Source organism: Suricata suricatta, chromosome 16 (assembly GCF_006229205.1).
Source record: "Suricata suricatta isolate VVHF042 chromosome 16, meerkat_22Aug2017_6uvM2_HiC, whole genome shotgun sequence".
Lineage (NCBI taxonomy): Eukaryota > Metazoa > Chordata > Mammalia > Carnivora > Herpestidae > Suricata > Suricata suricatta.
Genome location: NC_043715.1, coordinates 31,770,651 through 31,784,340, shown reverse-complemented (window position 1 = coordinate 31,784,340; position 13,690 = coordinate 31,770,651). Strand labels below are relative to the sequence as shown.

The 13,690-nt window shown below is 56.2% G+C and overlaps 1 protein-coding gene across 1 annotated transcript in view; it reads left to right on the top strand.

The window, feature by feature from the left end:
- The window catches only part of NKD1 (NKD inhibitor of WNT signaling pathway 1), an 83,318-nt gene that overhangs the window by 44,769 nt on the left and 24,859 nt on the right, over positions 1-13,690 (top strand). Inside the window, exon 4 of the mRNA XM_029925796.1 lies at positions 10,382-10,448. Coding sequence (XP_029781656.1) covers positions 10,382-10,448 — 67 coding nt within the window. The remainder of the gene's footprint in view (positions 1-10,381; positions 10,449-13,690) is intronic.

Below are 13,690 nucleotides of genomic sequence, written 5' to 3'. Positions count from 1 at the left end.
GTGCGTGGAAACACATGCAGATAATTTTAGTGGATGCGATCGTATTCTCTCTGCCCTTCGGCGACTGCTTGTCTCTCTCGGGAAAATGTGGGGAATGTGTTCCTGAGTCAGTAAACTTAGAGCCGCGTTGGGCTGTTTGGCACGTATTTGTGGAACGCCTCCTCTGTCAGGCAGTTTGTGGTGCGCCAGATGGTGAGAAGTGCCCCAGAGGAAACTAAAGCAGAGAAGGGGTGAGGGAAGGCGATGGGGGGTGGGGGGGGCCTGCCATTTAAATAGAGGGGTTTGGAAGACCTCTTCCAGGTGATGAGGTGAGCCAAGACCTGCAGGAGGGGAGGAGGAAAGGATATGCGGATGAAGAGTTAGTAGTAGGAATGGCATGTACAAAGGTCCTGAGGTGGGAGTGTGCCCGACATGTTTGCAGCCAGGAGGTGAGGGTGGCTGGGGCAGAATGCATGAAGGGGAGTAACAGTAGGTCAGGTAGATGATGTGGCGGACCGGAAGGGTGGGGCCTTGTGGGGCATTAGTAGGACTTGGGAGAATGGTGGGAGAAAGGGCAGAGAATAAGAAGTGGTGGCCATCGTCCCAGTGAGGGAGGATGACCTCTCTCCATGGCTTGGAGTGCACCGTAGGTGTGGAGGAGGTGAGGGCATGTTGGGTTCAAGGTACATGTGGAGGAAGAGCCCACAGACACTGTGGGGACCCAGCGGAAGGGCTGAACGTGCTGCGGCAGGCTGTCCCCCGAGTTGCTGGCCTATGGAGCCGGAAGGAGGGGGCCGGCCTGCTTGGGCGCAGGGGGGAATCTGGGAGGACAGGTTTGGGCCGGGGGCGTCCGTGTGCACAGGTGAGGTCGGGGATGTCTGTGGAGCAGCTCGGTAGGCGTGGAGTGGGTGGTGGGGCTGCGTCATTCTCCTTAACGGAGCGGCTTGGGAAGCGTGGTGTCTTTTGCAAATAAAACCATTGCGAGCTCTTGGTTAAAAATGAGGGAAAGAGAAGAGGAGGGGAGGGGAGGGGGGAACAACATACAAACCCGGGTAGTCCAGAAGGCTGGGCGCCTGAAGGGAGCGGCTTCCCAGGGGTCGCCACTGTTCCGTGCAGAGCACAGCATGCCCTTCCAGACCTGCTCTGGAGAATAGGCCCCTTTTGTTTCTGGGCACAACAGGATTGGCCCCAAGGCTGTGCTCACCGGCTCTCTGACCTGCAGCTCCCGGGACCCCGGAGCCGGACACTACTCCTTCTGAAGATGACCCTCAAGGCACGTCTGTGTCACAGGCCCATCGTGTAGGGACGGACTTGGAAACTTACAGGCACAGGTCTGGCAGCACATAAACAGCTAAGATCCCAATGAACTGGTCTGCCTGAGGGGGAGAGTTGGTTCTGCCCGATGCGAGGCGGTGGGGAGGTTGGGGGTGAGCAGTCATGCTGGTTGGGGCCCCGGGGACAGGACTTCCCCCGTGGGCAGTCAGTAGTTGAGGGCAGAGGGCTCACCAGGCAGAGGAGGAAGCGCAGGCAGGGGTCCGGAGGCCCCAAGTGGGGTCCAGCCTGTGAGGGGGCTGGGCTGTGGCACAGGACAGGGAGGCCTGGTGGGGACGGACATCAGAGGGGCAGGAAGATGGCTCCAGCAAGAGCCTCTGGGCCAGGCGAGGTGGCCCGACCATGTGCATGTGTGTATGGACTTATTTGAGTGAGGAGAGACACAAGGTTCCCAGGCCACACAGGGCTCCCTGCGAGGCGGGCCTCTGCCCTGGGCAGGGTGCACAGCCCCGCCCGCAGCAAGGTGGCCCCTCGTCTACGGGAGCACCGCTCGCTGGTGGACAGATGACAGCCCTGTCAGTCCCGAGCAGCCTGGCTGGCGGCCACCCTGCTCAGCAGGGCGCACCCACTGGACCCTGGCAGCTGACCCAGGGCCTGTCCCAGGGCCAGGAGCTGCTGCAGAGGCGGCCCAGCTGCTCAGCGAGCAGAGGTGCCACGGCCCCTCTGGCTTGGCCTGTTATCAGCACCGGCTGCATGGTGTGGCGGGCCGGCAGTGGGCTAGCCGTGTGGTGGGCAGTGGCCTGGCAGCTCTGTGGCATAGCAGGGTCGGCAGCGTGGCCAGCGTGGGCCAGGCGGGAGGGCAGGGACGGAGGAGTGCTGGGCGCCCGCGGGGTGGCTGAGGTGTGCCGGGTCCCGCTTTGATCAGCTTTGGGCCGTGGGGGCGGACGGGAGGACAGGGAGAGGGGCCCCGAGAATGGAGAGGGAGCAGCCGCACTATGACCTGCTGACTGCCTGCAGTCTCAGCTCCCCTTCAAAGCGGTCCTGCCAGGCGGCTGCTGTCATTTCTGCGTTTAGTGGAGAAACTGAGGCACAGATTGGGAAATCGTGTATGAGGTCATACAGTATAAAACAGGGCTCATGGCAGACACTCCCGGGAGTCCCTCGACTTCCCTAACCTCCTGGCCACAGGGGTAATGGTGGCACCCGGCTCCCAGGGCTGTTCGGAGCGGTTAGCAAGGCCCCTCACGTGCTGGCTGAGCAGAGCTCTTGGCACACGTCAGGCGCTTGCGAAAGAAATGCTGGTAATTATTATCATTGAGTCCTTTATGCCTCTGACCTCAGTTACTCCCACGCCCTGACAAGCCCATCAGATCCTGGTTTCCACTATAGAAACTCCTTTGAACCTCCATCCAGTAGGAAAATTCCCATCACGCCAACAGCAGACCCGCAAGGCCCTGTGTCCTGCCCAGCCCTGGACAGTCTGCCTTGCATTGGGTCATCTCCTCCCAAGAGCCCAAAAGTCCCAAAGATTGGAGACGAAGGCCAGTTCTGGGTAATGCCCCACTTTGCTGCTTTCTCTTGGCATCAGTTATTTTTAAAAAATTCTTTTACATTTATTCATTTTTGAGAGACAGAAAGAGACAGAGTGTGAACAGGGGAGGGGCAGAGAGAGAGGGAGACACAGAATCTGAAACAGGCTCCAGGCTGAGCGGTTAGCACAGAGACCGTCGCGGGTCTCAAAATCAGGGACCCGAGCTAAAGTTGCACACTTAACTGGCTGAGCCACCCAGGTGCCGCTGGCATCAGTTATTTTAATCCGTGCCAAGGATTCATGGTCCCCAGAACCAGCCCTAGAGGAGGGCCTGTCCCGGGTGGGAGGAGCGGCCGCTCAGCCGTGAGAACATTCTTCCATCCATCCTCATCTGGTGCTTGTCTTACCTGGGATCTTCACCACCCCTCACCCACCACCCCGAACCTGTCCAGGGAACCGACCTGATCACTGGGGGTGGGGGAGGGGGCAGAGGTCTTCCGCTCTGGGCTCTTCAAACCTTGTAGTTCCCCAGGTGTGAGCTGCGTTCTGCTGGGGGCATGGGGCGTGAGGCAGGTGGCGGATGGCTTGCATTTGAATGTTTCTGCATTTGTTTCACATGAATTCTATTTTCGATGACCCCAACCATAACTCAGACGTCCACAGCTTCACTGATCCTTTTGGTAAGAGTATGTTTTGAAAAGAGAGAGAGCCCACTTAAAGAAAAACGTGCAGTACTCTTGGTTGCCAGGTGAGACCCAGTTGTGGGGGCATTTGGGACGATGGCATGTGGAGGTGGGCAGCTTGCTGGGGTGACAGCCCAGGAAGTGGGCCTTGCTGGCCCGATGCTGCCTATGGCCAGCTGTGTCCAGGACACAGGACCGGGTGGGGCCCTATTGGGGGTTTATCTGCACCAAGTAGGGTCTAGGTCCTGAGGCCGGTTGGAAGTCCTTCCTGCTCAGCTCTGCCACCCCGTCCCTGCCCACTGCCGTCCACCTTCCTGATGAGCGTTCCCTCTGGTCCAGAAAGCCAGCTCAGGCTGGAGTCCCTGGGATGTGGACGGGCAGAGGCCGGGGTGTGCCAGTGGGAACAGAGGGATTATATCTTGAGCAGATAAAAACAGTGGGGGAGAGATCCAAGGAATTTTAATTACTGTTGCGTGTCTTCAGAGTCTTAGGGGCCTGGGCCTCGCAAACCAGACACATAGGCCAGCTCTGCAAACGGAAGCTTTTGCACACACCTTCCCCACTTCTGCTTGGAGGTGCCCACAGCTTAGCAGGTGGCGGCTGCTTCTATATATCAGGCACTGTTCTAGAGCAGAACAGACCCATTTGCCCATCCTTGGAGAGCTGGCTTCTAGAAACGACTTAGCCTAGGGCCTTGAACCAAATGGCCTCCCCTGGACACCGGTCTCTGTCTCTGTCCCTTTGTGAGTTCCCTTCTGGGGCACACTGTCTCAAGCAGCTGGGGATGAGATTAGACACAGCCTTGGCCCCAGAGGAGACTTCTTTCCCCTGAGCTTCTGTGAGAAGCATCCCTGGCGGAGGACTCCGACCTTGCTTAGCCCAGGGACTGGTGCTGGGCAGACAGAGCCCTGCCCCTAGCAGGGGCTACATGGTCATCACAGCTGCCGTGTCCTCCGGGAGGGTTGGAGGGCTCTGCCCCACAAGTCACTTGGTGGAGAAGAGGTGCTATTTCTTTCTGGAAGCAAGCCGTGGGGGTTCTGCTGACATCCAGGAGTGAGTCTGTTTCCCTCCTGTCTCCTGCCACTGGAGCCGGGGCCCCGGAGCCTCCCCACCCTCGGCCTTTTGCCAGTGGTTATCTTGCAGCCCTGCCTTGCATGGTATTTCCTGAAGTTTTGACCTGCCATTCTTGTGGGTAGAGTGACTCTCAGGGACAGCAGTAACAAAGGTGCCCAGGTTAAGGTGCATGTTGGAGGTGGGGACATTGAGGCCCAGAAACTGGGTGGCCCTGGCTTTCCTTCCACTCTCAATTCCTGCTGGGTAGGTGGGCTGGAGCCCACAGAGATCTCCAGGGGACCACAAGCATCATCCTGGCCTGCCACCCCATTCTAGAGACAAGGAGCCCGGGGCCTGGAGGGCTCTAACCCAGCTCTGCCACTTTCTCTCCTTAAGTGATCTTGGGCCCGTCCCTTAGTTTCCTGGCGGAGCCCCAGGTCCCTCCTGTAAAGTGGGTTTTTGTGTGGGGTTTTATGAAATTAGATTTTAATGGTGCAAGTGATACATGAATATACTCGCCTTAACAATTAGACCACTTCTGGGGCACCTGGGTGGCTCAGTCGGTTAAGCGTCTGACTTCAGCTCAGGTCATGCTCTTGTGGTTTGTGAGTTCAAGCCTCCTGTCGGGCTCTGTGCTGACAACTCAGAGCCTGGAACTTGCTTCAGATTCTGTGTCTCTCTTTCTCTCTCTCTGTCCCTCCCCTGCTCATGCTCTGTCTTTCTCTGTCTTTTAAAAATAAATACATGTAAAAAAATAAATTAGACCACTTCTGAGAAAGTTGAAGTTTCTCACTCTCCATCTCTCTTGTCCCTCCCACATGGGATCACCATGGGGATACGTGGACATTGGGTCTGGTGTTTTCTTAGATGGACAAGTAGCATTGTACCCTCGACACCACTGAACTTAAACATGCCTCCCCACTGCTCTCGTGAGAATTTCATCCCGGGGCGGACCCTGGGGCATTGAATCACTGGATGTCTTTGCAGGAATAAAACGTAAGGACTTCCAAGCACGCGGCAAAAGTAGGACACTATAGAAGGAGAAAAAAAGCTCCTGTGTAGTGTTTGCCACTTACATGTATTTTGTCTCCATTTTCTTAGCATCTAAATTCCCATTTTGCAGAAGAGCAAAGTGGGAGCCAGAGTGGTTAAGCACGGTGTTTGCTGCCACTCAGCTGCTGGCGACAGGCAGGGGCATCGGCTCCCAGGGTCGGCTGGGTTCTGGGGACGGAGCACCCCTGCCCTGATGGCCTGCCTGCCCCGGGGGCGACAGTTCACCAGGCACGCCCGGCCAGGCCGCGTCCGTCCGTGTGGGGCTCTGGGAAGAGGGAGCTCTCCAGCAATTTCCTGGGGCAGCTCCAGGGCAGACTGCTCGGATCTGAGGGTTACTGGGTGGCTGGGTCGGGCCTCCCACCCCGCTCTCCCCCTGCATGTTCCAGCCCTGTGCATTCTTGGAATCTATAAGTCGTGCCGTGTTCTATGGGCACCAGGAGTTTTCTCTGAAACCCCGTGGCACTGACATCTGTTAGCTCTTAGAGAATAGAGAGATTGGCAGAGAACTGCGGAGGTGGGGGTGGAGGGGTGGGGATACTAAGCTCAGGAGTATGAGTCTCAAAGACAAAGAGGAAAAACCCTAACCGAACTCCAGCCCCCTCCCAAGCCCTGCTTTGATGTGGTTTCCTGTCCCTGGAGGCCTTATAAGGCCTCATGCCTGCAATCCTGGGCTCTGGGCTGGTGTTGGCTGCACTCAGCGCCCGGAGGAGCTGGCCTCTCTTCCTGGGGCCCAGCGTGGGGCAGAGGCACAGCGGTGCCGGGACGTGGGAGGAAGGGGGTCTGGGGCCTGTGGCCTGAGAGGCCACCAAGCCTGGCCACTGGGCAGGGGGCAGCCTGGCATGAGGCTGGGTGACCAAGATGTCTGGGGAGCCAGCGAGACCTTTGATCAGAACTTAGAGCCTCGTCTGTGGACAACTGTCCTGAGGGTCAGAGGAGAAGGGGCCTGGGACCAGGGCCCAGAGTGATGGCTGAGTAGACAAAGGAGCAGTGAAGGGAAGTCACTGCATCCCAAGGCACATACTGGGGATTCTTACAGGGTGTGGGCTCTGGAGTGAAGGGTGTGGGCTCTGGAGACAGACGGCTCACTTTCCATCCTGGCTCTGACACTGATTAGCTCTGTGACCTTAGGCAAGTCACTTAACCTCTCTGTGCCTCAGTTTTCTCATCAGCGAAGTGGGGCTAATAATGGTACTAGCTCAAAGGATGGGGATTAAATGTGAAGCATTAAAAACTGTGCCAGGTAGGAAAGTGTGTCCGTGTCTTTGAGGGCACATTGGGGCTGGTGAGCCTTTGAGTGCCTCTGAGCAGTGTTCTGGTAGCCATTTGACAATCAGAGTAGAAGAAGAAGTAATAAGCAAAAACTAGGGGTCTCATGAGCCTCAATCGTGGTATCAGGTGTCATGTTAAACACTTTAATGCCATGGCTTACTGAATCCTTGCAACCTGCCCCGGGATGTTGTGAGTGCTATCATCACTGTGTACAAATGGGGAGCCTGAGAAAGTTCCTTCACCCAAATGATGCAGCTCACATGACACAGAGCTGGGATTTGAACCAAGGTCTGACCCATTCTGGTTCCATAGCCTGCGCCTGCTGCACTGGGGCTCCTAGTGGGGCCCGTGGCTGTCGAGGGGTCTGAGTGCCTTCCTGCAGGACCGTCCTGAGGCCTTGGCCCCAAACCTTGCAGGGGGGCCTCCCGGCCAGGGCTCTGCCAAATCCCAAACCTAGCGGGCAGGGGCTGTGGGCCCTTCTAGTTGTGCAGGGCAAACAGCAGTACTTGGCCACAGCGCGCGGAGCCGCTGGCCAGCCTGTTTTCCTCACACTTCCTTAAATGCGATCCCTGGTCCCTGGCAGGTGCCTGGACTCTTGGCTGCCTCCGTCCCCAGGCCCTCAGGAGCCCTGATGCCGCTGCACAAGCTCAAGCCAGGCATCTCAGAGAACCGGCTCCAGTCTCTGCGCTGCTGATCCAGGGCCACTCACTTGGCCCCTTGCGGCCTCCTCCTCGCTTAAACCCAGGGCTGCTGGGAACCTCATTCTCTGGAGGTTCCATTGGTCAGTGCCTCGTGTACCAGGGGCACTTGGCCAATGAGGCAGGTGACTGTCATTACCATTATTTCCTGTCTCCTATGTCCCTGGAGGATTGAGGGTACTTTCTTTGTAGAAAAAAAATAATAGTAACAGTTATACCCCTGACTTTACAAATTGCAAATCATATTTATGAGCATTTATTCCTTGAGAGATGGAAAGCGCAGGGCTGCGGCAAAGACTGGGGGAGATGATATATGCGTTAGGTGCCTTGCACGGTGCCTGGCACTTAGGAGACGTACAGTAAGGTCAGCTGTCCTATCGTTGCTTTGGTTGTCATTGTGCCCATTTCACAGAGAAATAGACTGAGGCCCCAGGAAAGCAGTGGCTGGCCAATGCCAGCCTGGTCCAAGGGCGAGGAGGCATTGGAGCCATGATGTGATCCTGTGTCTGCCTCTCGCTTCATGATTCGAAGCTTGAGACCACGGACACAGCATGGCACCGGCCCTGGCCCACCTGGCTCAGTGGACGAAATGAACTTTTGCCAGCGTCAGGCGTCTGTAGCACACGGCGTGTCAGTGGGCCGTGGTGCTGAGGAGCTCTTGCCGGGCTGTACCGAGTAGGGTAGGGCTCAGCAGGAAGAGGCCGACCCCGGAGCTCGCCAGAAGTCTGCTTTAATATGCAGAGAGCGTCTTTACTGTGTCAGAGAGCTGTGTCCTCACAGCAGACAGAGTGCGTGATCCACACAGTGAGGCGTCATTATCGGGAGTGACGTTCGGAGTCTTTAAACTCCTCCAAGCCTGCCAATAAGAAGACACGTGCACTCAAAAGTACAGGTCCGGCAGGTGCCAGCTGCCTTGCTGGGAGCGGTCAGGGTGGCGGGCCAAGGCCAGCAGCGAGCCCCCCACCTTCCAGAAGACCCCAGCAAGAAGAGGGCCGCCGACTCCCTTGAAGACCGCTGCCTGCTCCTGCGAGGAAGTGATGCCTGGCAGCCTTTATGGGGAGATGGCATCCGTCTTCCTCTGGCATGGAAGACGGGCTCTAATTGGCTGCCAGAGCGTCCCAGCCATCTAATGATGCCACCTGAGCACGTCCCTTCCCTGTCACCAGCTCCCCAGCTCCCTGTCAACTCCGGCGCTGTTAACACAAACAGCCAGTTTACAAGCCTGGGAAGTGTTCGGTGATTATGATAATCGGCGGCAGAGGAGGGGAAGCCATCCCGACTCCGGGAATCAAGTAGCCTGGTTTTGAAGTCAGTGGGACCCCACGAGTCTGAATGACCACATTTTCATAACCCGTAGGAAAGAGTGTGATGCCCCTGAACGATCTGAAAGAAGAGAATGGAGAACACCAGCCCTGATCCATAAAATGTTAGCTGTTGATCCTTTTAAAAAAAAAAAAAAAGAAAGAAAGAAAGAAAAAGAAAACAAGAGACTAAGATCAAATAGAGCATTATTTTTGTTTTGTTAATCAAAGCAAGCCCTAGCTTTTCTGTTAAGGATCTGAGGTGCAGGAAACTTTTCTTCCCTTCTAATTTTTCCGGGAGAAGGGTACATTCTCTTTTTCTTTCTCTTTGAAGAGAAAGAAAGAAGTTGGTGACAGCTGCTGAGTTCGAGCTTTTTTATGGCTTGTCATTTTGTGGTTCGAGAAGGGCTGCCGTAGCACTGTTGTGGCTTCAGAAGAGATAAGGCGGTGTCACCTCTCAAACCTTGTCTCTCCCCCAGAAGAGGGGCATTTTCCAAAGTGGGTTCCTCGGAACACGAATCCCATGTGACACTTGTGCAGAACAAAACTCCCGGGTCTAAATAGGAAGACTGGGGAATGTAGCATAAGTCACTCCTTGGACTTGGACGCTCACAGGGTCCATTACCATAGTCAGTTCGTCAGTAAGGGCTCTTGCGTAACTCTAGAACGATCTTTTTAGACCACAGACCTCTTAGTGGCAGAATACCAAAAAATACAGAAGACAGTCCAACAAATGCTGGCTTTGCTTCTTCCGTGTCTAGAGCCTTCCTGCAGGGGTGGGGTGAGATAGGGGGTACCTTTGGCCACATCTCAGGAGTTTCCCAGCCTGTGGACCAACCAGACTCCCCTGGCCAACCTGACCACACCTGAATGGCAGCCTGCCCAGGCTGGTTGGGACCGGCTCTGCCTTGTGGGCTAAGCCACCAGGCATCCTAAACTCCCCCAGGGGGCGCCGGGCAAGGCGTGTGCTGGGATCAGGCTGGTCTCTGGTAGGTGTGTGTGCGGGGAGACGCCGCAGGCCTGTCTGAAGATCAGCCAGGGCCCGAGCGTGTGGGTTTCTGAATGTGATGCTGAGGAATTGGGGTTATGTTAAGGGCAGTAGAGACCTCCCCTTGGGCACACCAGACCCTGTTTGTCAACCCTTGAAGACCCCCTGGGACCCTCAACTGGAGATGGATTCAAACTGAGATCCCTTCTTGGGGCCCACAGGGGTGACGTGTTGGTCCTGAGCCATCAAGTTGACTCCAAGGAATAGATGAGGGACGTTTTCTCGTCTTGTCTCTGTCTTTTTCCAGGGTAGAACTTCCTTTCTGAGAGAGAAGTGTGGTCAGTGAGCGGAGAAAAAGTTACTTCCTGAAAAGCATGGTGATAATTCACTTTTCAAGTGTGATAGGATCCCCCTCAGTTGACCTAAATTCCCATCTGAAGAATTAGAGCCGGATCGCTGCTTCCTTGTGACCCAGCTGGGCACGCGTTCTTGACCTTCCCAGTCCCCGACTCTGTCCAGTCCTTACTTAATGTCCCTGCTTTGTCTTCCTCTAGGAGCTCGTGGGCGAAATTTTCAGAGAAACGCTCAGTGAGGAGGAAGAGGAAGACTTTCGGCTAGAAGGTACCGGAATGCATTGCTCTCTTCCCAGGGTGCAGTGAGATGGGGAAGGGGCCACCTAGTCTCCCGCGTGCCCCGTGTACCCTCCGGAAAAGCTGCAGACCAGCAGAGGACAGGACCCTGCCAGTGGGGGTGAGTGGGGCTGAGAAGCAAGAAGGGCGTATGGCCCTTCCCACCTCTGGCCCTGCTCCGTATTGATGGTGGAGCCTTGGACACATTGTGGTAGCTCAGCTTTCCCATCGGGGGGGTGATCCCAGTGGCTGCTCACTGGGTCCTCACTCTGTGTTAGGCACGTCGCCGGTCTGTTTCCCCATTTCTTGTTCTCATCGCTCCCTGGAGCACAGGCGCCTGGCTGGCTGCTCTCCGCTCACTCCTGTCTTTGTTCAGGGGGATGCACCTGCTGTGGAAAGGGTGCGGACACTGGAGCAGAGGGCCGGCCGGCCACAGCTGCACCAACTTGACTTTGGGCAAGGCACGTCATCTTCCTGAGCCTTAGTTTGCACACTTACAGAACGGGAATGAGAGCCCTCTCCCTGCTGGACTCCTGAGTTGGCGCAGAGCACAGGTGGCATTGATGGGGAAGCAGTTGGAAGTGGGTAGCATCTCTGTGTTAGACTCAGAATCTGAGAAGAGAACCACTGAACTGGGGAAGCCTTAGGATAGTAGGGACCTCGCTGTTGGGGTGAGGACAGGCAGCTCGTAGGAGAGCCGGTGAGGGGGGGAGGGCGCAGGGGGATCTAGGCCTTGGGGGGCACCCTGAGAGGAGAGCAGACCGTGCCAAGGGTTTCTCAAGGGGAGCCTGGGCCAGACTGGAGGGCTGTGGCCACAGCCAGCTTGACAGCTGTCATAAATGTAGGGCCCCCTGCTCAGCCCTAGGCCTGCTGGATCCAATCTACACTCCAAGAGGTTCCCCAGGTGGCTTGTGTACTTTGAGAAGCCCTGTTTTGAGATACATTCAGTTGCCCAGGAGCTGGAGGCAGGCTGAGACCCAGGTGTCTATCAGACTTTGCTCAAATGGGAGCAGGTCACGAGTCAAGGGTGGGGAGTCCGTGGATGGGAGGCCTTGTGCCGGCTGGGCGGTGCTTCCCTGGGGCGTGCTTGCCTGACGGTCTGGTGGCTGCACACAGGGGCTCCGCAGCTCCGAGTCTCTCCTCAGGCCTCAGCTGTCATCTTTGTCTCCCTGCAGAGAGATGTCAGGAGTTGGTGCCTAGAGATCTGGGGAGTCAGATAAGAGCATGCAGGGTGTAAGCCCTGGGGATTGGGGTGATCCCAGACATTGATTACACGGGTGTGGGCACCCACTCCTGTTACGTATTCATTTGCTCATTCGCTCCATAACTCGTTAGCAAGTTCCCTCTCTTCTTCATCTACCTCTCCACTTAACGCTATCCATCACCCATTCGCTACCCATCCCACCACCAAATAGTCCACTTATCTGTCTGTCCCTTCACTGGTCACTCACCCCGCCCCCCACTGGTCCATGCCCCATCCTTCCATTCATCCATCCATCCATCATCATGCCTCTCCCTACTCCCCTGTCCCCTGTCTACCGCCAGCCAGCTCTTAGCTGTCACTCCATAATCCATCCTCCACCCATGGATGGATTCAATCATCCCTTCATCCACTGAACCGTCCTCTGATCATCATCTGTCTTTCTATCCATCATTTGTTGAGCCTCTGGTTACTGCTCAAAACAAGCCAGTTCTCTGTCCATCCAGGCTCAGTTTGAAACTATGTAACTGATTTCAAATGAGATGTCTTTGCCTTCAATGAGACATGAAAAGGCGTGCCCATGGCACCCACTTCTCTCTGATGTCTGCATTCAGCGCATGCGTGCTGTTATAAGGAAGTAGAAGGAACGCTCCGGGCCCAGGAGTGCGTAGACCTTGCTCCCCTCCCAGCTCTGGTAGTGGCCTGCTGTGGGTCGTGGCCAGGCCCCCCCAGCTCTGGGCCCCCTCGCCCTCTGTAACACGATGAGTGGGGAGTGGAACTTGACTCTGGGGGTGCACGGAGGCTGTGGGCTCCTCGCAGGGAGAATGAACCCCTGCAGCACGGGGAGGGCGGCACCCACAAACACTGGTTGAATGGGAGGTGCCTGGGGGTCCCCGCTCCTGTTGGGGGAAAGGGTGTGAGGTTGGCATCACTCAGTGTGACCCCATGGCCCTCCCAGCTACCTCCCTGGGCTTGAAGGGCAGCCTGGGCACCTTACTCGTTACTGATGACGTCCAGACACATTGGTGCCACCACTGATGGGGGAGGAGGTTCAAGCCTCTATCCTGCCTCAGTTTCCCAACCAGGGGGCAGACTAAGTTGTTGGTGGTCAGGCTTTTCAGCTTCTTTCTTCAAACAACAGTTAACACAGAAGCAGAAAATACAAAACACATCAGGCTGCAGAAGGGTGCAGCATGTCACAGTCTGTGTTATGTAAAAAAGGGCCCGAAACAGAGTTCCGTGTTTCCTTGCATACACGAGTGTGTACCGTGTGCATATTACTGAGTAGCTGGAGACGTCGACAGACAAAAACAGCAGCTCCTTTTGGAAATGGGAGAAGGATATGAAAACCGGAAAACTGCGACGGGTGTTTAAACTTTCACGGGAAGGATGAACTGAAAGATGAACAACAGCATTAAAAAGTGGGAACGCTGAGTAGATGAAACTGTTATGAGTGAGGCTGCTCCGGCTTGCCCCCGCGCTGCCCGCGTGGCCCCCGGACTCCTCGTCTGTGGTGCCACAGTCGCCCTCGGTGCGGAGGCCTGAGGCTGCACAGTCCAGAACAGAGACGCGGCCCTAGACAGCGCTGCCTGCTGCGAGCAGGTGCTGCTGAGTCCCGGCCCCCGAGGAGCATCCACCTGGCCTTCGGCGTCCCTCTGTGCTACCGGCCAAGGGAGAGCAGGCTCATGCCTGAATCTCTCCTTTGTCTTCCTGTTGGCCAAGTTCATTGCCTCTTGGCGGGCTGGAGGGCTGTTTAAGGGAGAAAAAAGGCCATCTGAGGCGTGAAGATAAAAAGAAGTCTTTTAGCCATCCCTGGAGAGGACGGCTTTAGCTCCTGCGTTGTTATGTAAAGCCGTCCCTAATCCAGCATCTTAACTGCCTTAACTGGCCAGCTGGGAGCTCTCGGGATGGCAGATTAAGTCTGGGCTTGGTGCGGGGCTCCCGAGCTCCTTTTGAACTGTGGAGAGAACAAAGTAAACATCAAAAGTCCCAAGCTCCGAGCGCTGGCTGGGCGTGGCAGGGGCGGACACACG